General features: G+C 50.9%; 1 protein-coding gene across 2 annotated transcripts in view; it reads left to right on the top strand.

Annotated features, from left to right (window-relative positions):
• The window catches only part of SERPINE2 (serpin family E member 2), a 39,865-nt gene extending 15,823 nt beyond the window's left edge, over positions 1-24,042 (top strand). Inside the window, exons 1-9 of one of the 2 annotated variants that reach the window (XM_064152792.1) lie at positions 2,622-2,727; positions 6,438-6,712; positions 9,045-9,272; positions 12,753-12,950; positions 18,570-18,768; positions 18,887-18,987; positions 20,723-20,809; positions 21,340-21,423; positions 23,343-24,042. In XM_064152792.1, the coding sequence (XP_064008862.1) occupies positions 6,457-6,712; positions 9,045-9,272; positions 12,753-12,950; positions 18,570-18,768; positions 18,887-18,987; positions 20,723-20,809; positions 21,340-21,423; positions 23,343-23,380 (1,191 nt within the window). In that variant the 5' untranslated portion in view covers positions 2,622-2,727; positions 6,438-6,456 and the 3' untranslated portion in view covers positions 23,381-24,042. Of the gene's footprint in view, positions 1-2,621; positions 2,728-6,437; positions 6,713-9,044; positions 9,273-12,752; positions 12,951-18,569; positions 18,769-18,886; positions 18,988-20,722; positions 20,810-21,339; positions 21,424-23,342 lie in introns of those variants that run through there. The other variant, XM_064152791.1, reaches the window with a different exon arrangement.
• The last annotated feature ends 832 nt before the right edge of the window (positions 24,043-24,874 follow it).

Here is a 24,874-nt window from a genome sequence, read left to right as displayed (position 1 = left end):
TTGATTCTATGATTCCTCCTTCTCAGTTAACTTTGTAAAAATGCAGAGGTCAGAGGCAAAGAAAAGCCTAGCTTGTATTTTTGTTTGAAGCATTAGATTCAGATTTAACTATTGTGAAGTTTTTGGCTCCAGCATTATGAAAACTTGTTGAAAGCTTGCTGATATTCTGTGAAGCAGGTCAACTTTTTCCCATCCTACACATCCTACATCCTGTAGGGTCTATTTTTTTCCCTCCTTGCTCTGCACTTAAGCTTGCTCTTTCAGGATATGCAAATGCACTTCTTGTTCCTGAGCTGCACAGAAGTTGAGTATGCTGAAACCCATGCCAGAAGCATTAGCAGCATGACTGCTACTTCTGCTCAAAGATGAATTTAGCTGGTGAAGCTACGTGATGGGCATGGCAGGGTCAAGAAGTGACTGCTCTAGCTAATGCTGAGAAGCAGTTTCACTCTTTATGCTCAGCAGTGCACAGCTTAGTTTTGTTTACTGAGTAGGTATCTGCCAAAGATTGTGGTCCATAATGGAGACCTGCCTGCCTTAAAGGCTTTGCAAGAGGGAGAGGTTAGGCAAGCCTGGAGATCTCTGGGCAAGTCAGGTCCCAGAGGTGATAGTTTTTCCCTGAAATAAGCTAGGGGACAAAAACCCAAACCTTAAAAGCCTGCAGCAGTGGCCTTGGGAACAGAGTCAGGTTGTTTTGACAAGGCTTTGCACATGTCAGGGGGAGAAATGCAGCTGAGTCTGGCAGGGTCTGTCACTAGTGAAGGAGAAAACTTGGAATGTGCAGTGTGTTGTGGTGAAGGCAGAGAAGAAAGGAATGCTTGACTTGAGCTGGGCTTGTGTGGATGCAGCACGTAAGTGACAATGAAGCATTGTGTTATTTGCTTCCACAGAAGTGTCACTCCTGTCTTTGTCCTCATAATAAACTTCTGGCACCATGTCAAGTGTAGATGTGCTCAAAGCAGCCCAGCATCTCCTTGTTTGCTGGATCAGGTGGAGCTACCTCAGTCAAAAGCTGGCTTTTCAAATTTCAGCTCCAGTGGTGTGCTTTGTGATTGTCTCTATCTCTCTCCCTGGTCTCCAGCACTACGTGGGGCAGGCTGTATTGATCCAACACTGACTGCTTGCTTGTAAGCACATCTACATGGAATACCTTCAAACCTCAAGCTCAACTTCTCTTGGAGCTAGTGCCTCTTACAAGGCAGCACTGCCTTTAGGGTAGAGCTGTTGCCTGGGAGAAAGGGAAGTGAGAAGCCTTGTCCCAGGAACAAAACTAGAGGTTTTGGGTGGATTACTAAGAAAGTCCAAGTTCACTTTCTCAGACAGGTGCTGACTCTTCCCATGGCTGTCAACTGTAGCCAGCAGTGTGGGATGCAGGACAAAGCCAGGACGTGACTCCTAACCTGCTTCAGGGCAGCCAGATGTTCTGGTGGTCCTCCTGCAGGTCTTGGTGCAGCTGGCCAGCTGCAGACTGCTTTTCAGACAAAGGTTAAGTAGTGCCAGCTGGTGGCTGGTGTGGAGCTGCTCCGGAAGGAATGGCTCTTCAGTAACTTGCACGGTTTAGCCTGGAGAAGAGGAGGCTCAGGGCAGAGCTCATTGCTGTCTGCAACTCCCTGAAGGGACATTGTAGCCAGGTGGGGTTGGGCTCTTCTCCCAGGCAACCAGCAATAGAACAAGGGGACACAGTCTCAAGTTGTGCCAGGGTAGGTATAGGCTGGATGTGAGGAGGAAGTTGTTGTCAGAGAGAGTGATTGGCATTGGAATGGGCTGCCCAGGGAGGTGGTGGAGGCATCATCCCTGGAGGTCTTCAAGAAAAGCCTGGCTGAGGCACTTAGTGCCATGGTCTGGTTGACTGGCTAGGGCTGGGTGCTAGGCTGGGCTGGATGATCTTGGAGGTCTCTTCCAACCTGGCTGATTCTATGATTAGGAGGTGGTTGGGAAAGGCTTAATTAGCAGGCAGGCTGTTAACCTACTTGGTAGAACAGCATTTTCACTTGTTCTTGCACAGCTGAAATCAGTCTGCTTCCTCTGGCCACAGCTGGGTTGAGGGGAGAAAGCTGTCTCGATTCCTGCCCTCACCTCGTGTCGAGCACTTGGTTTATTCCATACTGCAGTGGCAAATGTTGACACTGCCAACTCCATCCCCTGCAATGGTGCAGGAGAAAGGAAATGCTGAGTTTGTTGCTTTCAAGTGTTTTAGCACAGTTAAAAGTACATGCTATTAAAAGATGATTAAAGGAATCTGTGCAAACACCAGCTGGTTTTCTGGTGCTCAAGTGCTCCAGCGTGGTTTGAGCTGGCAGCGTAGGTAGGCTGGGTGATGGCAGAGCCCTGGGCACAGTGCGTGGGAGGCAGCTGGGAGTATCGCCGGCAAAAGCGCTCTCTGTGCTGCCCCACTCTGCTGGCCTCCAGCTCTGGGGCTGCTGGAGCAGCAGGACCAAGTGTGTGCAGCGCTGAGCAGAGGGCTCAGGGGGAGGAGAGGCCTATTTTGGGGTTTTGAATGTGGTATGCAAATGACTCTTTAATCAGTTGTATACTTCCTGCAGCCTGATTAGCCTTTGGGGAGCCAGTTGATGGCTTGGTGTGTTTGAAAGGCAAACACCAAAGTGTGAGCTTGGAGCACCAAAGCGAGCTCAGTGGGGCAGCAAACTGGCTTGTCAGGCTGGAACTGGAACTCTGGGCTCATGAGCTGCTTGTGAACTGAAAGTGTTGTGACTGAAGTTCTCCCAGGTGAGCGAGGAATCTAACTTCATGGAGTAGGAGACTATTGCATGCCCACTGCAGCAGTTGCATGACTGCACAAGTGCAGGTTGTGGGTTGGAAAGCAGCTGTGTGGAGAAGGACCTGGGAGTGCTGGTGAGTGAGCTGACCATGAGCCACCAATGTGGCCTTGTAGCTAAGAAAGCCAGTGGTCTCCTGGGGTGCATTAAGAAGAGTGGGGCTGGCAGGTCAAGGGAGGTTCTTCTCCCCATCTGCTCTGCCCTACTGAGGACACATCTGGAGCACTGTGTCCAGCAATGGGCTCTGCAGGCCACTGGACAAGAGGAGCTGCTGAAGAGTCCACTGCAGGCTATGCAGAGGAGGAGACTGGAGTGTATCTCTCACAAGGAAAAGCTGAGTGACTTGGGGCTGTTCAGCCTAGAGAAGGTGGAAAGGGAATCTTCTCAATGGGTTTTAATATTTGAAAGGGGGAGTAGGGGGAAGAGGCTGGGGGCAGACTCATTTCAGTGGTGCCCAGCAACAGGACAAGGACTGGCTGGGGCAATTAGTGCCATGGTCTAGTTGGCTGGCTAGGGCTGGGTGCTAGGTTGGACTGGATGAGCTTGCAGGTCTCTGCCAGCCTGCTTGATTCTATGATTCTAAGGACCAGTAGGTATAAACTGGAACCCAGGAGGTTCCATCTGAACATAAGGGAAAACTTTTCCTGTGAGGATGCTGGAGCTCTGCAAGAGGCTGCCAAACCCACTGTAGAGGGTTAACCCTCCTGGAGGACCAGTCTTGACCCTGACCCCAGGTCCTGCTGACTCTTCCCTGGGGGTGGGTCCAAGCCTTACTCCAGGTGTAGTGCTTAGCCCTCTCCCACTGCCAGTCCAGCCCCCTATAAAACCAGAGGAACTTCTTGCTTTGTGCTCCCTTGCCCTGCCTCCCTGCCTGCCAGCATCACCCTCCTGTCCCTGCTGCGCTTTGCTTTGCCACGTGGCCATCAGTCCACAAGGTGCACAGACCCACTGCCATCGGTCTGGTTGTGCATATGCACTGTGCATCTTGTTTCCCCTTCCCTACACCCCCTTGTAGCTCCCCTACCTCAAATGCCTTTCAATTGCTGTTAAGGTTTTCTCTTCTAACTTCCAAATCAAAGTGAGACTGTTTGGGTGTGTTTTACCTTTTCCTCTCTAATTCCATTTCTCTGAAAGAAGGGGCAAGAGGGAAAGGCATCCTATAAATTGTTGTTGGTTTTATTAACTATATTGGAGTCTCTGGGAAATCTAAACTGGAATTGAGTCACCCACCTGGACACTGTGTACCTGGGTGACCCTGCTTTAGCAGGAGTGTTTCACAGTATCAACAAGGTTGGAAAAGACCTCACAGATCATCAAGTCCAACCCTTTACCACAATTCTCAAGGCTAGAGGTCTCTTCCAACCCTCACAATGCTGTGATTCTGTTGTGACTGCTCATCAAAGTACCTGTTTGCTGAAACAAAAACGGGATGGAGGAGGAAATACAGCCTCAGAGTTACAGCACCCAGTGTTTAAGGTACTTGGGCTTGGTTCTCTAATCAGTTGATGGGAGAGCCTGTACAAGCTCTTTTTCCAGGCAACCAGCAAGAGAAGGGGACACAGTCTCAAGTTGTGCCAGGGGAGGTCTAGGCTGGATGTTAGGAGGAAGTTGTTGTCAGAGAGAGTGATTGGCATTGGAATGGGCTGCCCAGGGAGGTGGTGGAGTCGTTGTCCCTGGAGGTGTTGAAGCCAAGCCTGGCTGGGGCACTTAGTGCCATGGTCTGGTTGCTTGTCTAGGGCTGGGTGCTAGGTTGGGCTGGCTGAGCTTGGAGGTCTCTTCCAACCTGGTTGATTCTATGAACTTGCTGCCATTTGTGCCTCACTTCTAAGAGGCCATGGCTCTACCAGTACTGAGTTGTGGTATGTCTTAGACCTGCAGGTGAACTTAGACCTGCTGAATGAACTTCCTTGCATGCTCATTAGCTGTGGTATTTTATCCAGTGGAAAAGTACAGGCTGAAATCCAAACTTCACCTTTTGTTTTAAAATTTGAACATCTTCCTCTCTGTCCCCAGCCCTGAAAACATCAGTTATGCAGCTAACTCATTATTCTAGGCAGCTGTAAAGCCCCACTAGAGAAGGTCTGTTTGTGTATGTATCCATGCTTCTGTTCACTGCAGACAGTGATCTACAAAATGTACTGTGTGCATCACCTCTTGGTGGCTGAAGAGCACACACCACAAGGATTCTTAGCATTAATTGATCCTAATGGGCAGTTCATAGAATCATTGAATCAAGCAGGTTGGAAGAGAGCTCCAAGCTCAGCCAGGACAACCTAGCACCCAGCCCTAGACAATCAACCAGACCATGGCACTAAGTGCCCCAGCCAGGCTTGGCTTCAACACCTCCTGGGATGGTGGTTCCACCACCTCCCTGGGCAGCCCATTCCAATGTCAATCACTCTCTCTGCCAGCAACTTCCTCCTCACATCCAGCCTAGACCTCCCCTGACACAGCCTGGGACTGTGTCCCCTTCTTCTGGTGCTGTTTGGCTGGCAGAAGAGCCCAACCCCACCTGGCTACAGCCTCCCTTCAGGCAATTGTAGACAGCAATGAGGTCACCCCTGTGTACAACTACCTGAAGTTTGAATTGCCAAGACTGTGTTTAAGTGAAACACTAAACCAGCTGAACTTTTGTGTGGTTTGAGGCAGTCTCCAATTTTGTGGCTTCTGTCTTGTTACAGTCACTGATCTCTACCTATAGTTATCCCTGTTTCTGGAAACCCCTAGACCCAGAATACAGCTGTAAAGTGTGAGTCCAGTGCCTGGAGCTCTGACTGGCACATGGAGCATGTGCAAGACTTGCCACCCTTCAGGCAAATAAGAATTTAAATTGAAGATTGAAAAGTGTTCTCCTTGTGAAAGCTGACTTGATTTTCATAGTATCACCAAGGTTGGAAGAGACCTCACAGATCATCAAGTCCAACCCTTTAGCACAGAGCTCAAGGCCAGACCATGGCACCAAGTGCCACGTCCAGTCCTGCCTTGAGCAGCTCCAGGGACGGCGACTCCACCACCTCCCCGGGCAGCCCATTCCAGTGTCCAATGACTCTCTCAGGGAAGAACTTTCTCCTCACCTCCAGCCTAAATCTCCCCTGGCGCAGCCTGGGGCTGTGTCCTCTTGTTCTGGTGCTGGCCACCTGAGAGAAGAGAGCAACCTCCTCCTGGCCACAACCTCCCCTCAGGTAGTTGTAGACAGCAATAAGGTCGCCCCTGAGCCTCCTCTTCTCCAGGCTAACCAATCCCAGCTCCCTCAGCCTCTCCTCGTAGGGCTGTGCTCAAGGCCTCTCCCCAGCCTCATTGCCCTTCTCTAGACACGCTCAAGCATCTCAATGTCCCTCCTAAACTGGGGGGCCCAGAACTGAACACAGCACTCAAGGTGTGGTCTAACCAGTGCAGAGTCCAGGGGCAGAATGACCTCCCTGCTCCTGCTGGCCACACCATTCCTGATGCAGGCCAGGATGCCACTGGCTCTCTTGGCCACCTGGGCACACTGCTGGCTCATGTTCAGGAGGGTATCAATCAGCACCCCCAGATCCCTCTCTGTCTGGCTGCTCTCCAGCCACTCCGACCCTAGCCTGTATCTCTGCATGGGTTTGTTGTGTCCAAAGTGCAGCACCTGGCACTTGGAGTTACTGAATGCCCCTTCTTGTCCTTCTGCAGGTATCTTCAACCAGAGACCATGAACTGGCACTTCCCACTCCTCTTTGTCCTTGGGACTTTATCATCTGTATGTTCCCAGTTCAGTTTTTACCCTTTGGAGGAACTTAGCTCTGATGTTGGTATCCAGGTCTTCAATCAGATAGTGAAAACTAAGCCTCAGGACAACGTCGTTGTGTCTCCTCATGGGATTGCATCTGTCCTGGGGGTGTTGCAGCTGGGGGCCGACGGCAAGACAAAGAAGCAGCTGACAACTATGATGAGATACAGCGTCAATGGTCAGTGATTCCAAGGCAGTTTGGGGTGTGTTTTGTCGGGGATCTTGCTGTTCTGAGGTGGCTTTCAAAGTGTGGCAGGTTGCATCACACACCAATTAACTCTGTTTTCCAAAGCACAAAAGGGACAGACTTGAAGTTAATTGGCAATTTGTCTCTGGACATTTTAGGTGCAAGCAGCTTTGTTAATGACTTCAGGGCTCTGGCTGGAGCTACCTTCAGCCTTGCAAACCGGATTCTCCAGAGCAGTGTTAGTTGGTGGTCTGGTGCTAGCACAGTGCAGGAAGGCTGCAAGTGCCCTGTTCTAGGCAGTACTAAAGAGTCCTTAATGTGCCACTCCTTGAATAACAGAGCAAGAGAATACTTCTTGTCACCACAATCAAAGCACCGCAGACTAACCACACACTGACAGCGTCGCTTGGATGCTCTTCAGCTTTGTTTGTGTTTCTGCTGTCAAGATGCCTGAGTCTCGTAGTGCCCTCTTCTCAAAACAGCCCTTTCTGCCTGACACTGCATGCATCTGTGTTTGTGTTCCTCTGCCAATGCCTGCCTCTGAAGGGGGGTGTAGGCTGAAGGTTCTTGCTGCTTTACTTTGCCTGCTGAGTATCCATGTGAGTGTTTGCCTGCAAGATTTAACACCTTAGTGCCAGCATCCTGCCTTCTGGGTATAGGGCACCCTCCATGAGATAAGTGCACCTTTAAATCTTGAGCTGTGTTGTCCTGTCTTCACTTGCTTTGCTGTTTTGGTGCTGGGTTTCAAGTACAGCAAACCAATTTATCGGCTTAAAGTCTGAATGTTCTAGACTGAAATCTCTTCATGGGATTACTAACTTGAGCATCATTTGGATGCTCAAAATACAAGTACTTGCAAAACATTGGCCTGCAGGCTTTGCAATACTGAGGCACAGAGGTTCTCAAACTTCTAAAGAAGGTAGCCAGTACCTTACAGAGACTCGTTATGGAATGCTACCTGTCTCGTCACATGGATCTCCTCTGCTCTTGTTCGTGATGGCCTTACAGTCGTTTGGCCATCACAGCAACCACTCTGGAAAGGTAACAGTTGGAAAGTATTTAATTTATTCTTTAGCTGTCTTTTAATGCAATTTAGCAGCTGGAAGCAAAGAGGAGAGCCAGCATCATGAGACCAGCCAGCTCTCCTCGCATCACCATCAAGTGCTCCGTGGCCCACCGGTGGTCCACAGAATACAGTTTGAGAACCTCTGTTATGGTATGTTCTCCAGAAGAGTTTGCCTTGGTGTTGGAGAGTGAACATGTAGCAACCCATACAAAAACAGTGCTGCTGAAGCAGTTGTGACACATGAAACAGCAAAGCCATCTGAGGCTTTTCGTTTGCAGCTGGGAACATAACTCTGCGCTAATTTACTCCCTTCGTATCTCCTATCTCTAGTTTGTCTGCATAAGGAAGCAGTCTGGAAGTGTTGCTGCCTAAATTGTTGGGAAACAGAGGGAGCCCATTAATAACTGCTGTAAAAACAGCCAGCCAAGGACCCTGCTCGATGTCAGGGTTGAGCATGAGGCTGCTTGCCTGGCAAGAGCTTCCTTGTGTAGACAAGCCCTCGTTCATAAGCTGTAATGAGGAGAGCTGGGTATGGTGAACATAGCAGTTCTTCTGTGCTGCCATATGCCTTCCCTCACATAGTGAAGTCGCTAGCAAGCACTTGGTACAAGCTGCTTCCAGGTCCTCAGGACTGTAGGCACTGGAACCTGCTGCTTTCCCTTCTTTTCTGAAGGCAGGTCTGCTTGTTAAGGGGCTGACTCCTGCTGGTGCCTGATGTATGCCAGCACCTAGTCTTTAAGGCTTGAAGCTTACCGCAGAAATCTTGACAGCTTCCATTATCCTCCAGTAAATGGGAAGGAAGGATGGAGAGAGAACAACTTCTGCTTTGTGCTCTGAGATGCAAAACCACCTGCATAACCCCGAGCTGAGCAGACTGAGTCCTCTGCCTTTTTGTGCCACTGTCACAGAGCTGACAGGTGACCTGAGCTTGTATGACAGGAAATACCTTGGAACAGTTTGCCCTGTGGAAGAGGGTGGTTGGTGGTCCCATTCCAGGACCCAAGTACCTTGTAGCATTTTGAGCAGCCACATGAGAAGGGCAGCAGCCACCACAGACCATGTTTTTGCAGGGAAAGAGGAGTGTTCTTCAGATGAGAGATCAGAAATTGGGGGTTTGGAAGGCCTCTCAGAATTCCTGCTTTGGTCTCCTAGTCCAGCACTTAATGTCTGACCTTTCATGTCATGAATAATTGCATATAAAGTCAATGTTTGTTCATCATCTTATTCTAAATCAAACTTGCTGTTCTTTTCAACTAGGAGTTGGTAAAGCCTTAAAGAAGATAAACAGGCTCATAGTCTCAAAAAAGAATAAAGACATTGTTACAATTGCTAATGCAGTGTTTGCAAAGAGTGGCTTTAAAATGGAAGTGCCTTTTGTTACAAGGAACAAAGAGGTGTTTCAGTGCAGCGTCAAGAGCGTGGACTTTGAGGACCCAAATGGAGCCTGTGATTCCATCAACCAGTGGGTGAAAAACGAAACAAGGGGTGAGTATTGGGAAGTGCTTCTTGTGTGGCTGAGGGTGGTGGTGTCCGAGACCTCTCATAGAATCAGCCAGGCTGGAAGAGACCTCCAAGCTCAGCCAGCCCAACCTAGCACCCAGGCCTATCCAGTCAACCAGACCATGGCACTAAGTGCCCCAGCCAGGCTTGGCTTCAACACCTCCAGGCACAGCAACTCCACCACCTCCCTGGGCAGCCCATTCCAATGCCAATCACTCTCTCTGCCAACAACTTCCTCCTAACACCCAGCCTAGACCTCCCCTGGCACAACTTCAGACTCTGTCCCCTTCTTCTGTTGCTGCTTGCCTGGCAGAAGAGCCCAACCCCACCTGGCTACAGCCTCCCTTCAGGGAGTTGTAGGCAGCAATGAGCTCTGCCCTGAGCCTCCTCTGCTGCAGGCTGCACACCCCCAGCTCCCTCAGCCTCTCCTCACAGGGCTCTGCTCCAGGCCCCTCCCCAGCCTTGCTGCCCTTCTCTGGACATGTTCCAGCACCTCAACAGCTCTCTTGAATGGAGGAGCCCAGAACTGGACACAGCACTCCAGGTGTGGCCTGAGCAGTGCTGAGCACAGGGGCAGAAGAACCTCCCTTGTGCTCCTGCCCACACTGCTCCTGAGCCAGCCCAGGATGCCATTGGCTCTGCTGCCCACCTGGGCACACTGCTGCCTCAGTGTCAGATGGAAAGATGAGAAGGTAGAAAAAGTTCTGTCTTGCAGCTGAAAGCTTCCTTTCAGCTGGTGTTAGTGTGATGTTTTGGAGCTGGTGGGCCAGGTATCTGTGGTCTTAATGACCCAGCAGATGTGCCTGTTTGGTGGCCTTGAGGAATGCATAAAGTATGTGTGTGTTCATCTGTCCTTGGGACTGGGGGAGCTTCTACTGTGTATCTTCATAGAAGATGCAGGATTCAGTTGCAGTTCTCCTTTTTCAAACACAAAACCTGCATTCAAGCAACTCAAATGTTTTCAGTCAGCAAATCAGTCTTGTGGGAAACTGTAGCATGGTTCAGCTTTTGCCCTTACTGCCTATAACTCTTGCAAGCTATGGCTGTGCTCACAGGAGTCATGTGCAGAAGAGCACTTCTAATTGACCCTGTCTTGACAGAACCTCTCCTGGTTCAAGCCTCTTGGAGTCTACATCTCGAGCTAATACACCTCAACCTTGTTGTGGCCTTCCAGGATCTGAAGGGGGCCTACAGAAAAGCTGGGGAGGGACTTCTGAGGCTGTCAGGGAGTGACAGGACTCGGGGGAATGGAGCAAAGCTGGAGGTGGGGAGAGTCAGAGTGGAGGTGAGGAGGAAGTTGTTGAGCATGAGAGTGGTGAGAGGCTGGAATGGGTTGCCCAGGGAGGTGGTTGAGGCCCCATGGCTGGAGGTGTTTGAGGCCAGGCTGGCTGAGGCTGTGTGCAGCCTGCTCTAGGGTAGGGTGTCCCTGAGCATGGCAGGGGGGTTGGAACTGGCTGCTCCTTGTGCTCCTTTCCAACCCTGACTGATTCTATAATCTATGATAAAGGCAGGGGGAATACTTCACAACATACTGAGCTTATGTGAGCTACGCAGTTGGCATCCCTTGGAGTTAAAACCTTTGCCTCCTGGGTGAGAGGAGAGCATTAGCAGACTTGGGTGTGCTATCTGTGAAACGAGGCTGTCAAATTCTTTCTCTGCTGCCTCGCCAGTTTTGCATAGCAATGCTGCCAGCAGTGTGCAAATGGGGAGGTGCTCCAGCTGAAACCACTGGCACTGCAACATGGCTCAGATCTGCTCTCATGCTGGAAGGGTAGAGCTCTCTTGGCTCTAACATCTGTCTCTTGGTTAGCAAGAGTTTGTTTCTAATTATCCCAGAGGATTACTTTCCTACAGAGTACTGCTGAGTTCACAGGCTCACAGGATGTCAGGGGCTGGAAGGGACCCAAAGAGGTCACTGAGTCCAACCCTCCTGTCAGAGCAGGGCCATGCACTCTAGCTCAGGTCACACAGGAACACATCCAGACAGGCTTCAAAAGGCTCCAGAGAAGGAGACTCCACAACCTCTCTGGGCAGCCTGTGCCAGTGCTCTGGGACCCTTACAGTAAAGAAGTTCCCCCTTGTGTTGAGCTTGAACCTCCTGTGCTGCAACTTACTCCCATTGCTCCTTGTCCTATCCCAGGGAGCAGTGAGCAGAGCCTGTTCCCCACTCCTGGGCAGCCCTCAGATACTTATAAACATTTTGGGGATGTGAGGTGGTGCCCCAGCCTGCTGGGAACAGAAGTGAGCATTCATAGGATCACAGGATGTTAGGGGTTAGAAGGGACCCAAGGAGATCATCAAGTCCAACCCTCTTGCTGGAGCAGGGCAATACTATCTAACAAAGAAACACATCCAGACAGGCCTTGAAAGGCTCCAGAGAAAGAGACTCTACAACCTCTCTGGGGAGCCTGTGCCAGGGCTCTGGGACCCTTACAGTAAAGAAGTTCCCCCTTGTGTTGAAGCAGAACCTCCTGTGCTGCAGCTTGCATCCATTGCTCCTTGTCCTATCCCAGGGAGCAGTGAGCAGAGCCTGTCCCCCACTCCTGACTCTCAGCCTTCAGATGTTTATAAGCATGAATTAAATCTCCTCTGTCTTCTCTTCTCCAGACTAAGCAGCCCCAGGTCCCTCAGCCTCTCCTCATCAGCCATGCCCTCCTGTCCTCTCATCATCATTGTAGCACTCTGCTGGACCCTCTCCAGCAGATCCCTGTCCCTCTTCAACTGGGGAGCCCAAAACTGAGCACAGTATTCAAGATGAGGTCTCAGCAGAGTAGAGGAGGAAAACCTCCCTTGATCTGCTGGACACACTCTTCTTAATACACCCCAGGATCCTACTGACCTTAGCCACAAAAGCACATTGCTGTGCCATGGATGTTCTCCACCAGCACTCCCAGGTGCCTCTCCTCAGGGCTGCTCTCCAGCAGTCACCTCCCAGCCTGCACTGGTGGTTTATTGTTCCTTCCAGGTGCAGGACTCTGCACTTGTTTTTGTTGAACCTTATGCTGTTCCTCTGCTCAGCTCTGTCTGCCCAGGTCTTTCTGGATGGCTGCACAGTCTGCAGCTGGACCAGTTTGTGAACCTCAAATATGTTGCCCTATGACCTGTAGTGATGGGACAAGGGCTAGTGGCTTCAGACAGAACTGTCAGTATTTACATTAGACATTAAGAGGAAATCCTTTCCCATGAAGGTGGTGAGGCACTGAAACAGGGTGTCTACAGACCATGGAATCAACCAGGTTGGAAGAGACCTCCAAGATCAGCCAGTCCAACCTAGCACCCAGCCCTAGCCAAGCAACCAGACCATGGCACTAAGTGCCTCAGCCAGGCTTCTCCTGAACACCTCCAGGCACGGTGACTCCACCACCTCCCTGGGCAGCCCATTCCAATGCCAATCACTCTCTCTGTTGATCACTTGCGAGCCCACAGTTATGACAGCAAATACTAAGACTTCTCTGTTTCTTCTAGGTATGATTGATCAGGTTCTAGCTCCAGAGGATATCGATGGCAGCTTGACCAGACTGGTTCTGGTAAATGCTGTGTACTTCAAAGGCTTGTGGAAGTCAAGGTTTCGACCTGAGAACACAAAGAAGCGTCAGTTTCACGCAGCTGATGGGAAGACCTACCAAGTCCCTATGCTGTCCCAGCTGTCCATCTTCCGCTGTGGTAAGCTCAGTCACCAGCAATGACTCTAAAATAGCTTCTTTCCATTCCACCTCAAACGGGGTTATGCTTTATGTGTGCTGTTTAAAGGTGTTGCTTTTGCTAGCTGATGCAGGAGGCTTTGTGGTGAAGTATCTCAGGCTGCTGCGCTAGGGACGAGCTTGCTGTGTAAGGAGCTGAATAGGCTGCTTAAGGCTGGGAACTCTGTCCAAGTGCTTGCCTTATCCTTTGCCTTTCAAAAAGGGAAGTCCTGAAGTACCCAAACTGACAACTTTATTAGAATCATAGAATTAGGGCTGGAAGGGACCACAAGGATCAGCCAGTTCCAACCCCACTGCTATGCCCAGGGACACCCTACCCTAAAGCAGGCTGCACACAGCCTCAGCCAGCCTGGCCTCAAACACCTCCAGCCATGGGGCCTCAACCACCTCTCTGGGCAACCCATTCCAGCCTCTCACCACTCTCCTGCTCAACAACTTCCTCCTCACATCCAGCCTGAACTCACCCTCTCCAGCTTTGCTCCATTCCCCCGAGTCCTGTCACTCCCTGACAGCCTCAAAAGTTCCTCCCCAGCTTTTTTGTAGGACCCCTTCAGATACTGGAAGGGACCACAAGAAGGTCTGAACAGCCCCAACTCTTTCAGTCTGTGCTCACAGCAGAGCTGCTGCAGCCTCTGAGCATCCTCCTGGCCCTGCTCTGGACACACTCCAGCATCTCTGCATCCCTCTTGTCCCAGAGGCTCCAGAGCTGGATGCAGTACTCCAGGTGGGGTCTCAGCAGAGGGGGAGAATCACCTCCTTGGCCCTGCTGGCCACACTTCTGCTGCTGCAGCCCAGGCTCTGCTTGGCTTTCTGGGCTGCAAGTGCACACTGCTGGCTCATGTTGAGCTTCTACAGCAGCACCCCCAAGTCCCTTTCCTCAGGGCTGCTCTCACTGCCCAGCCTGGATTGTGCTTGGCATTGCCTTGACCTAGATGCTGGACCTTGGTCTTGTTGAACTTCCTGAGGTTTGCTTGTGCCCACCTCTGCAGCCTGTCCAGCTCCCTCTGGATGGATCCCTGATCTCCAGCCTGTCTGCTGCACCACACAGCTTGGTGTGGGCAGCAAACTTGCTGAGGCTACACTCATTGCCTCTGTCCATGGCACCCACAAAGATATTGAACAAGACTGGTGCCAGGACTGATCCCTGAGGGACTCCTCTTGCCACTGGTCTGCCCTTGTCACTTTGTCACTTAAGCTTTGCAGTAAGAATTTTTGTTTGGTTGTTTTTTAAGGAGCAAAAAGCAGCCAACAGAAAGAGAGCCTCGAGATTTCTTTGAGCTGTGCATGAAGGAAAGTTTGGAGTAGAATCAATCCTTACTTTACTGTAGAATAAAGAAGTGGGACTTGTAGAGTGGGAGCCAGAGGAGCTAGGTGTCACTATGCTGGCTCTATCTCTTAAGGTGTCAACTTGCTCTTCACATTCAGATTGAGTCACAAGGGAAAAGAAGTTCAGCAGGTTCAGCCAGGCTTCCATCAGGGACACTCAGAGCTGACAGGGGCAGCTCAGTGCAATGCTCTGATAATACCTTTCAAAGCTTCAGCTTTGCAGCCCTGTGGGGACTTCATTGGTCAAAGATTGAAGCTTTGATTAAAAACACCTTCTGTTGCAGCCTTCCAAGAAAAGAAGTGTTGCCTGGAACTCATTTCCTTGCATGCTAAATACAACCTGAGACTACAGCTTGCTACAAACCCCAAATCTCAGACCCACTGTGCTCTTAAATACCTCTGACTGTCAGCAGTGCTCAACCAACATTAGCTCTGTGTTGAAGTATATTTTCTGACTTAAACCCAGGTATTAGAGCAGGATGTGGTGTAATGCTTTGAGAACTGCTTGAAAGAGCGACTAGGGCAGGTGAGGAGGCCTCCTGCAGTGTATAGTCCTTATCTGTGAAGTCTGAAAGGAGCTCATCACTGAAGCCAGGCTTCAGCAAGGCTTTTGACTTCTGATTCTCATTGAAAGTTACATTATGTTGGCCTGTGTTTAAGCTAGGAGAGCTGGTTTAGGTTGTTTACCTCCAGATATCCTAACACAGGGCTTCTATCTTACTTAAGCTTGAAAAAGGCTCTTCTAATAAATGTCTTAAGCAGGTTAAATTGCATCAGTTGGCTGTGAAGGTGAGTCCCCCATGTGTTTTGATATGCCTCAGTCATAAGTTTAGTAGCATATAGGAGCTCAGAAAAGTGGTATTTAGCTCTTGGATGCTCTCTCTTTTGTGACCGCCCTGTAGCTGGCTTCTGCAGCCCCTGGTTTGAGAACCAGTGTCATAGAGAATGGAAACCATCAAGCTGCTGAGCTTGACACAGTTCCTGCAGACTCAGTGCACTGCTGCCAGTTTCCTAGCAGCAGGAGCTCAGTCAAGGCAGGCTGCATGGTCCTGGCAGCAAGAAGATGACATGGATTTTCTGCTTGGGCTGACAAATGCAGGCTGACTTGAAGAAAGTGAAAGATATTAAGATCATGCTGCCATCCAAAACCTTTCCCAGGAACCCTGTCTATAGTTAAACTGACAAGTTTTCTCTTGAAGCTCCTATAAAAAGCATTTGCATCCCAGTCACATGCCAGGAATCCCACAGCAACCAGAGGGGATTTGGAGGAGGAGAGGGTTGCTCAAGCCCAGTCTTCACAGCACTTCTGTAGCTCACGGAGCTATCCTTATCTCACTCCTCATCTGTCTGGCCTCCTGCACTGCCTCACTGTGGCTCTTCTCCACTGCTTTGAAGGACCTAGGACTGCTTTCTACTTGAGACTCTTAAGTAAGAAGGTGAAGTAAATGCAGCAGGCACTTCAAACAGGAGCTCTTCAAGTAACTGTATGAGGACAAATAAAAAGCTGTCTACAAGATCTCTTCAGCTGGGAAAGATACTCTCTTGCTTCTGCCCTTTGTTTCTCAGTGCTCAGTTGGTGCTGGTACATCCAATATCTGTCCATATCCAGCCATGGTGACTCTTGCCATAGCTGGCTTGCTGCTCTGGGCTGATGAGGTGTGTCTGGGAAACTATGCATAGCAAACTCAAATGAGTATTTGTATCACAGTCACACACTATCACCAAGGTTGGAAGAGACCTCATAGATCATCCAGTCCAACCCTTTACCACAGAGCTCAAGGCCAGACCATGGCACCAAGTGCCACATCCAGTCCTGCCTTGAACAGCTCCAGGGACGGCGACTCCACCACCTCCCCGGGCAGCCCATTCCAGTGTCCAATGACTCTCTCAGGGAAGAACTTTCTCCTCACCTCCAGCCTAAATCTCCCCTGGCGCAGCCTGAGGCTGTGTCCTCTTGTTCTGGTGCTGGCCACTTGAGAGAAGAGAGCAACCTCCCCCTGGCCACAACCTCCCCTCAGGTCTCCCTGAGGTCTCCCCTGAGCCTCCTCTTCTCCAGGCTAACCAATCCCAGCTCCCTCAGCCTCTCCTCGTAGGGCTGTGCTCAAGGCCTCTCCCCAGCCTCGTTGCCCTTCTCTGGACACGCTCAAGCATCTCAATGTCCCTCCTAAACTGGGGGGCCCAGAACTGAACACAGCACTCAAGGTGTGGTCTAAGCAGTGCAGAGTACAGGGGCAGAATGACCTCCCTGCTCCTGCTGACCACACCATTCCTGATGCAGGCCAGGATGCCACTGGCTCTCTTGGCCACCTGGGCACACTGCTGGCTCATGTTCAGGTGGGTATCAATCAGCACCCCCAGATCCCTCTCTGTCTGGCTGCTCTCAGCCACTCCGACCCCAGCCTGTATCTCTGCATGGGGTTGCTGTGGCCAAAGTGCAGCACCCTGCACTTGGAGCTATTGAACACCATCCCCTTGGACTCTGTCCAGGCGGTCAAGGTCCTGCTGCAGTCATGGTGTCATCCTGCACTAGCACTTTCACTAAGCCTGAGCCATTTCTGAAGGGCTGCCCAGCAGGAAGGCAGCCTGGCACTTCCTAGAGTCAGTGTTCAGATGTTGGCAAAGCTTTTCTAACAGACTCTGAGATCAGAATTGCAGAGTGGTAGGGGTTGGAAGGGATCTCTGAAGATCATCCTGTGCAACACTCTGCTGAAGCAGGATCACACGGAGCAGGTTGCCCAGCATGACAATGTATGTTGTTGTCCAGAGGAGACTCCACAACCTCTCTGGCCAGCTTGGGCTGGGGCTGCAGCACCCTCACAAAGAATTATTTTCCTTATGTTCAGATGGCACCTCCTTGGGTCCTGTTTGTGCCTGTTGCCCTTTGTCCTGCAAGTGGGAACCACTGGAAAGTCTCTGGGCTTATCTCCCATAGATTGGCTCCCAGGCCTGTCAGCCTTTTCCTGTCAGAGGTGCTCCAATTCCCTCGTCCCTTTTCTCGCCTCTGCTAGGCTCTCTCCAGGGGTTCCCTTTCTCTCTTGCTCTGGGCAGACCATAACTAGACACAGATCTCCAGATGTGGCCTCATCAGTGTAGAGTTTGGGGCAGAGAATCTTCAACCTGCTGGCCATGGTCGTCTCAATGCATCTCACGAGGATCATAGAATCAACCATGTTGGAAGTTACCTCCAAGCTCATCCAGTTCAACCTAGCACCCAGCCCTATCAGACCAACTAGGCTATGGCACCAAGTGCCTCCTCCAGTCTCTTCTTGAACGCCTCCAGGGACAGCGAATCCACCTCCCTGGGCAGCCCATTCCAATGCCAATCACTCTCTCTGTGAAGAACTTCTTCCTAACATCCAGCCTAGACCTCCTCTGGCACAACTTGAGACTGTGTCCCCTTGTTCTGTTGCTGGTTGCCTGGCAGAAGAGCCCAACCCCACCTGGCTACAGCCTCCCTTCAGGCAGCTGCAGACAGCAATGAGGTCTACCCTGAGCCTCCTCTTCTGCAGGCTGCACACCCCCAGCTCCCTCAGCCTCTCCTCACAGGGCTGTGCTCCAGGACCCTTCCCAGCATTGCTGCCCTTCGCTGGACACCTTCCAGCACCTCAACATCTCTCTTGAACTGAGGAGCCTAGAACTGGACACAGCACTCAAGGGGTGGCCTGAGCAGTGCTGAGCACAGGGGCACAAGAACCTCCCTTGTCCTGCTGCCCACACTGCTGCTGAGCCAGCCCAGGGTGCCATTGGCTCTGTTGCCCACCTGGGCACACTGCTGGCTTGTCTTCAGCTACTCTTTACCAGCACCCCCAGCTCCCTCTCTGCCTGGCTGCTCTCAGCCACTCTGTCCCCAGCCTGCAGTGCTGCTTGAGGTTGTTGTGGCCACAGTGCAGAAGCCTGCACTTGGCCTTGTTCTTGGAATGGGCTGCCCAGGGAAGTGGTGGAGTCACTGTCCCTGGGGGTGTTCAAGAGAAGACTGAATGAGGCACTTAGTGCCATGGTCTGGTTGATTGGATAGGGCTGGGTGCTAGGTTGGACTGGATGATCTTGGAGGTCCCTTCCAACCTGGTTGACTCTATGATTCAGTCTCATCCCACTGACCTCTGAGATCATTGACCATCTTGGCCAAAGAGCACATTGCTGCCTCATGGGCAGCTTGCCCACCATCACTCCCAGATCCTTCTCCACTTCAGTAGGTGTCTGCGTGTGAGTTAGAGATTTAAGGCTGTAAGAATCATGGCTGCTTATCTCTTTTTAGGCACAACGAGTACTCCAAACGAGCTGTGGTACAACATCATCGAGCTGCCCTACCACGGCGAGATGATAAGCATGCTGATCGCGCTGCCCACCGACAGCACCACGCCCCTCTCGGCCATCATCCCCCACATCAGCACGAAAACAATAGGAAGCTGGATGAGCACCATGGTAGCAAAGAGAGTGCAGGTCATTTTACCAAAGTAAGCACTGACATCAGCCTTTGGTCCTCCAGGGAACCTTCTGGTGGCCATGTGGATCTGAGCGACTTGGGTAGCTTTCCTGCCTGATACTGACCCCTGCTGTGTTTGTTCCAACTAGATTTACAGCAGTGGCAGAAACAGACTTAAAGGATCCTCTGAAAGCACTTGGCATTACAGACATGTTTGACCAGTCAAAAGCAAACTTTGCAAAGATAACAAGTAAGTTGGTTTCTTTGGGTTTGGGGGGGGTGGTTTTTTGATCCACGCTGGCCCTTCATAGGCTACTTGAATAAAGCATTGTCTTACTAATGCAGCTGTCTGTCTCTTGGAGGAGTAGCAAGGTGGGGGTGGTCTCTTCTGCCAGGCAAGCAGCAACAGAAGGGGACACAGTCTCAAGTTGTGCCAGGGGAGGTTTAGGTTGGATGTTAGGAGGAAGTTTTTGGCAGAGAGAGTGATTGGCATTGGAATGGGCTGCCCAGGGAGGTAGTGGAGTCACTGTCCCTGGAGGTGTTGAAGCAAAGCCTGGCTGGGGCACTTAGTGCCATGGTCTGGTTGATTGTCTAGGGCTGGGTGCTAGCTTGGGGTGGATGATCTTGGAGGTCTCTTCCAACCTGGTTGATTCTGTGATTCTGCTGTGTTACCATGACATGGGAGCTGGTTTGTAGCCAGCCAAGCATGGCTGCTGGCTTTTGTTGAACACTTTTATCCTTCTCTTGTGTTGCAGTACCTCATGTGGGTCAGATTCTTAAGATGTGATGTTACCACCTGAGACTCTCAAGCACTCTTTAAAGTCATGGCAGGTCACCACCTTGCCTTAGACTGTTGCAAATACTGAAAGTGTAGCATTTAACTGTTCCCTGAGTTTTGTGCTTAACGACTCTTTCTTGAACTTAGGAAAGCTCAAGGATCAAATTCCCCATTTAAGGGCCTGGAGAGAGCTGTAAATAATAAATAATAAACCAGAGCTGTAAATGGAACAGTATTATGGAGTGGTTTGGGTGGGAAAGGATCTGTAAAGGTCAGCTAGTCCAACCCTGCAGCAGTCAGCAGGGTCATCTGCAACTAGAGTGGGTTATTCAAAGCCCTCTCCAACCTGACCTGGAATGTTTCCTGGGATGGAGCACCTACTATGTCTCTGGGCAACCTGGGCTAGTGTCTTGCCACCCTCACTGTTAATAAAAAAACCCTTCTTCCTTCTGTCTGTTCCAAATCTCTCTTCTTTTGGTTTAAAACCATCACCCTTTGTCCTGTCTATCAATGTTAGTGTCTGAAAATGGAGCGTAGACATTTTTGAACTCGTGGTTCTCATCTCTCACCTTCTGCTCTCTGCTTCCATTAAACTCCTGATGAGCTTCTGCAAAGATAGCTAACAAAAAGCCTGCTTTGTGCTGACTTCACCTGAAAACGAACCCCTGCTGTGTTGAAAGCAAGGTGCCTTGCCAAGTACCTTCCCCCCCCCCCCCCCCACACACACACACTGAAATAAATGGGAGGGTAACTTAAAATCAGATAGCATTATTTTATCAGCCACTTAAAAATGCAAGTGAACACTTCAACTTGAATCACCCAACAGGTTGTTCCCTGTTTACTAGCTTTTCTTATCTTACTTGTCCCTCCTCTATGTGGTTTTTTAATTACTAAGGTAGTGATTATGTTGAGAGATACTGCTGGTGGTGTTCTTCACTGCACTGTGAGGATTGCAGCTGTAAACTTCAGCTTTATTCTTAGCCATGCTAGCACAGCTGTTAGTCACAAGGCTCTTCAGGACTCATGCAGTTATCATAGGATCGCTCATCCAGTCCAACCTAGCACCCAGCCCTACACAGTCAACCAGACCATGGCACTAAGTGCATCATCCAGGCTTGGCTTCAACACCTCCAGGGATGGTGACTCCAGCACCTCCCTGGGCAGCCCATTCCACAGTTATAAGTGCTGCTCTCCTTTGGTTTTTCAGGAACAGAAAGTCTTCATGTATCTCATGTTCTGCAAAAGACCAAAATTGAAGTTAGTGAAGATGGAACCAAAGCTTCTGCAGCAACAAGTAAGTGCTGGTAACTGTAAGGCTCAAAGAGCTGTATTATAGAAGGCTGCTGAGCACAGATAGCCCATGCTGAGACCAGGGTTGGTACTGAGGGTACACAGTTTAGCACCAGACTTGGTGGAGTTGCATAATGGTTGGAGCCTATCTAAAAGGTCTTTCCCAACCAAAACTATACTTCTTGTCTGTGATGTGGATCAGTTGATGTGTTTGATGTAGCTTCTCAGGAACTCGCCAATGCTGATCAGTCCATTAGTATACTCCTAAGAAGGATAAAAAGACTTTCTTCTAGAGCAGTGTTTTCCAATAGCTAACCCTTTGGCCACCAAGTTAATGTTCCTGGCTATCCAGACAGCCAAGAGGATTAAGCTGCTACATCCTTTGAGGGACAACCAAAGACTTCTTTCCATCTTTCTGGGGCTTTTGTGTGCTTTTAATATGGTTCCTAGAAGAACAGCACATGATCTGTTTGGCTTTAAGTAGATCTCAGGTACCTTGAATTGTCTAACTTCATCCTTTCTCTCTCTTGCAAGCTGCAATTTTGATAGCCAGGTCATCCCCTCCCTGGTTCATTGTAGACAGGCCCTTTGTGTTTTTCATCCGGCACAATCCTACAGGTAAGCACCATTTGGGGGGGGCTTTGTCTTAGAAGTTGCCTAATGCATAGCTGATACTCAAAAGAAGCTTGGAAGTACTTCATTCTTGCTTTAAAACAGGCCCTGCAAGTGTGTATTTCTGTCTATAGCTCAGAACAGGGAAAGAGGCAAGTATCAGCTGCCAAGTTAACAGCACCAAGCGTGACACCTTCGTGGGTACAGATAACAGGCTTTACTCCTCATAGTTTTGTGAGTGGAGATGAAGTAACTGATGGTGACTTAGTGACCAGGACCTAGCCCTTCTAATGGACAGGAAAATAGTGCTAGGGCAGAGGCTGGAATGGGGGTTGTGGGGATGTGAGGTGGTGCCCCAGCCTGCTGGGAACAGAAGTGAGCATTCATAGGATCACAGGATGTTAGGGGTTAGAAGGGACCCAAGGAGATCATCAAGTCCAACCCTCTTGCTGGAGCAGGGCAATACTATCTAACAAAGAAACACATCCAGACAGGCCTTGAAAGGCTCCAGAGAAGGAGACTCCACAACCTCTCTGGGGAGCCTGTGCCAGTGCTCTGTGACCCTTACAGTAAAGAAGTTCCCCCTTGTGTTGAGGCAGAACCTCCTGTGCTGCAGCTTACACCCATTGCTCCTTGTCCTATCCCAGGGAGTAGTGAGCAGAGCCTGTCCCCTGCTCCTGGCCATCCCTCAGATATTTATAAACATTCACCAAATCCCCCCTCAGTCTTCTCTTCTCCAGACTAAGCAGCCCCAGGTCCCTCAGCCTCTCCTCATCAGCCATGCCCTCCAGTCCCCTCATCATCCTCATAGTCCTCCACTGCACCCTCTCCAGCAGATCCCTGTCCCTCTTCAACTGGGGAGCCCAAAACTGAGCACAGTATTCAAGATGAGGTCTCACCAGGGCAGAGTAGAGGGAAGGAGAACCTCCCTTGATCTGCTGGACACTCTTCCTAGTACAGCCCAGGATCTCATTGGCCTTCTTGGCCACAGGGGCACATTGCTGTGCCATGGCTAACTTGTTAGCCACCAGGACCCCCAGACATAGTGATGGTGGTTTCTGTGCAGTATGGGTTGACTCTCCCAGGGCAGAGCTGCCCCACATACCTGAACAACTCATCTACTTCTTGCAGTGATGTGGGGATGATAGATACACTCATGAGCAGGGAGCAAGGTGCCAGCTGCCAGCACTGGGAGGAGAGTAGGCTTCAGTCCCCATTCCATAAAACATCAGAGAACTGTGTGTGCCTAGAAGTAGGAGCTGCTCACCTATCCAAACATTACTTCCCTGGGATCAGACTAGAAGCAGGCTGGGCAGGAGTGGGCTGAGGTGGCTGTGCTGGGAGGCTGGGCAGGAGTGGGCTGAGGTGGCTGTGCTGGGAGGCTGGGCAGGAGTGGGCTGAGGTGGCCGTGCTGGGAGGCTGGGCAGGAGTGGGCTGAGGTGGCTGTGCTGGGAGGCTGGGCAGGAGTGGGCTGAGGAGGCTGGACAGGGGTGGGCTGAGGAGGCTGGACAGGGGTGGGCTGAGGAGGCTGGACAGGGGTGGGCTGAGGAGGCTGGACAGGGGTGGGCTGAGGAGGCTGGACAGGGGTGGGCTGAGGAGGCTGGACAGGGGTGGGCTGAGGTGGCTGGACAGGAGTGGGCTGAGGTGGCTGGGAGCTGGGCAGGAGTGTGCTGGGAGGCTGGACAGGAGTGGGCTGAGGTGGCTGTGCTGGGAGGCTGGACAGGGGTGGGCTGAGGTGGCTGTGCTGGGAGGCTGGACAGGGGTGGGCTGAGGTGGCTGTGCTGGGAGGCTGGACAGGGATGGGCTGAGGGGGCTGGGCTGGGAGGCTGGACAGGAATGGGCTGAGGTGGCTGTGCTGTGCTCTGAGGACTTCACGCTTGCATGGAAAAGTTAATTTACAGACCTGCTCTCACTTCATCCTCCAGGTACAATCTTGTTTATGGGACAAATAAACAAACCTTGAATGTGGAAAAGACTTTTTCTGCAAGGAGCAAACAGACTCATGTGGCACAGCCCTGTCCTGTTCAATATTTTGTACACTGCTCTCTGGCTTCCCTCGGGCTGGTCGTAACCACCGGCTGGGTTCTGAAACAGGAGTCGAAGTATTTCTGGCTCGGTTGGGAAGGGGGTGGGTGGAAATGCAGATTGAAACCTGCAGTGTCTCTTCAAAATGTCTAAAAGGTTCTCTAAACTACTGACTGGTTGCCTGTGCTAACAAACTCCTGAGCTTTCTCTGCATCTACTAAGAACTTTGGCTTTTGTGAGAGGACTTTTAACAAGGAGCGGTAAAACTTTGCTGTTAAATGTTGGTTTTTCTTCTTGTGCCTGGGAAAGGTCTAATCGTGTAGATGCCACCTATTGAGCTTTGGGTTTGGTTCTTGAGTATCTTGATCCCTGAGTAGTCTTGGTAGAAATAGATGGAAGGGTTCTTGCCATTTTTATTTAGTGCATGTATCACTGAGTTTGGAATCCGATGCGGTGTTAGGTACACATGGCCTGGTCCTGTCTGTGTGTGATGTAAACGTGCCCTTGCCAGGCTACACTTTCTGTTGGGTTGAAGTTTTATATTGGTTGGTTTGGTTTGTTTTGTACAAAGGAAGAAATAAAACTGCATTATGAACAGAACAGTCACTGCTGTGGACCCTCTTTGTGCTGGTGGATTGTTGGGTCCGGAGCCTTGGGGAAGTACTTGGTTGGAACTTCTTTCTACACAAGATGAAGGAAAAGGGTGGAGAGGAGTTTGTGTGGGGGTAGTTTTACTGCTGACTTCCTGCTGAAGTCATTCTGCTGTGGATGAACTATCCACAGGTTTGACACTGGATGAATTTCCAACAGCAGCACCAGAGGAGTGATTGTCCCCCTGTGCTCAGCACTGGTGAGGCCACATAGAATCCACCAGGTTGGCAGAGACCTCTAAGCTCAGCCAGCCCAACCTAGCACCCAGCCCTAGACAATCAACCAGACCATGGCACTAAGTGCCTCAGCCAGGTGTTTCTTGAACACCTCCAGGCACAGCAACTCCACCACCTCCCTGGGCAGCCCATTCCAATGCCAATCACTCTCTCTGACAACAGCTTCCTCCTCACATCCAGCCTAGACCTGCCCTGCCACAACTTGAGACTGTGTCCCCTTCTTCTGCTGCTGGGTGCCTGGCAGAAGAGCCCAACCCCACCTGGCTACAGCCTCCCTTCAGGGAGTTGTAGAGAGCAATAACGTCTGCCCTGAGCCTCCTCTGCTGCAGGCTGCACACCCCCAGCTCCCTCAGCCTCTCCTCACAGGGATCTGCTCCAGGCCCCTCCCCAGCCTTGCTGCCCTTCTCTGGACACCTTCCAGCACCTCAACATCTCTCTTGAATTGAGGAGCCCAGAACTGGACACAGCACTCAAGGTGTGGCCTGAGCAGTGCTGAGCACAGGGGCAGAAGAACCTCCCTTGTCCTGCTGCCCACACTGCTCCTG

This window comes from Pogoniulus pusillus, chromosome 13 (genome assembly GCF_015220805.1).
Source record: "Pogoniulus pusillus isolate bPogPus1 chromosome 13, bPogPus1.pri, whole genome shotgun sequence".
In the NCBI taxonomy this organism is placed as follows: Eukaryota; Metazoa; Chordata; class Aves; order Piciformes; family Lybiidae; genus Pogoniulus; species Pogoniulus pusillus.
This window is presented reverse-complemented; position numbering and strand designations above follow the sequence as displayed.